Source organism: Plasmodium gonderi, assembly GCF_002157705.1.
Source record: "Plasmodium gonderi DNA, contig: Pgo-contig_442, whole genome shotgun sequence".
NCBI classification, from domain to species: Eukaryota; Apicomplexa; class Aconoidasida; order Haemosporida; family Plasmodiidae; genus Plasmodium; species Plasmodium gonderi.
The window spans coordinates 2,490-4,028 of NW_021629316.1; the positions used below are offsets into that span (position 1 = coordinate 2,490).

The 1,539-nt window shown below is 22.9% G+C and overlaps 1 protein-coding gene across 1 annotated transcript; it reads left to right on the forward strand.

The window, feature by feature from the left end:
- Positions 1-254: 254 nt before the first annotated feature.
- On the forward strand, positions 255-1,539 carry PGO_003445 (variable surface protein; the record flags this gene model as incomplete). The annotated part of the gene is made up of 3 exons (XM_028691313.1): positions 255-290; positions 397-1,386; positions 1,510-1,539. Coding segments are annotated over 3 exons (1,056 nt in total), but the record flags the coding sequence as incomplete, so codon positions are not given.

The window sequence follows — 1,539 nt, forward strand, 5'->3', positions numbered from 1 at the left end:
AATATATAAATTTATATGATATCCCCTATAAATTAATATACATTTATATTTCATAGAAAATAATGTTATATAATATATATACCATAAAATTTTATAAAAATACACAAAATCATAAAAACAAATATTTACTCCTATGTAGAGTTATATATATACATATTATTTTTACTAGGATAATTTGAATATATTACTAAATAAATAGTTATACATGTGATTTTTTATTTTGTTTGTATATCACTATTTAATATTCGCTAATAATGGAAGGTGAATTAGGGGTATGTTTTTTGTATAATGTAATTTATTATTTATGTTAAAATACAATATATCTTCTTAAATAAATCTTTTTATTTTGTTTATAAATGAATAAAATATATTTTCTATTTTTTTTTACATTTATAGGATGATGAACTTAAAGAACTTCCTACAAATATAAATTATGCTATTTTCGATGAGGAAAAAGGGAATTGTGATGGCGTGTTTTTTTATGATAGTGTATTATCTCGTATAGATACGGAGCGTTGGATTTATAAAACTCCTTATCATATTTCTAAAGCCTTATGTTATGTATATAAAAAACGTTTGGAAAATGACTTTGATCTATCTATTTGTAATTACCTTTACTATTGGTTAATTGACGTACTTTATAAAAATTTATATTTTAGAGACTTTTTTTATACTAATATGGAATTATTTAAATTTTTACTAAATTGTGATGGGGGTATGAGCATATGTAATTATGATAATTATGAAATCAATCAAGATAATTTTATGGATATTAAGCTAATATTTGATTTTTCGAAAGATTATGATAAACTTGTAGAATATTTTCGTGTGAATGATAGATTATGTAGTAGTAATTTTAAGAAATACTTTGATCAATATATCAGAACATATAACAAATACAAAGAGAAGTGTGAAAAATCAAATAATAAGGATACGTCTTGTAGGGCTTTTGAAAATTATTTAAAACATAAGGACTATAATATTATATCTAAATGGTCATTTACTTCAAATGGAAATGCCCATAATTTTTCATCAGTTCAAAAAAAAGTAAGCATAGAGCATACAAATATACTGCAAGGAGGATATGGGATAGAGCAACTAAAAAATATATATGAAGAAGTTCCTATAAGTGTGACAAAGGGAACTGTAGAAATAAGAGATCCAGTAATAACGGGATATCCTGAAGAAGTACAGGAGGTTATGATTACTCCGGGAGGAAAAACTAGTTATTTACATTCACATGGTTTAGACAGGTATGATGATACTCAAGAATTTAGAATCATTTCATATATTTCAAGTAACACTTCACTTTCTTCAACTTCAAATGGTATGGTCATTACTCCTATACTTGTAGTAATTGTGGTTTTTTTTATAATACTGTACAAAGTAATTATTAATATTATTAAAAAAAAAAAATATGTATTATATTAAATAAATTTTATTAATTTTTTGACAACCTTGTAAATATTACACATATAATATGTTCTACATATACCATATTTTCATTAGTTTACTCCATTTGGATATTGGTTAAAAAAA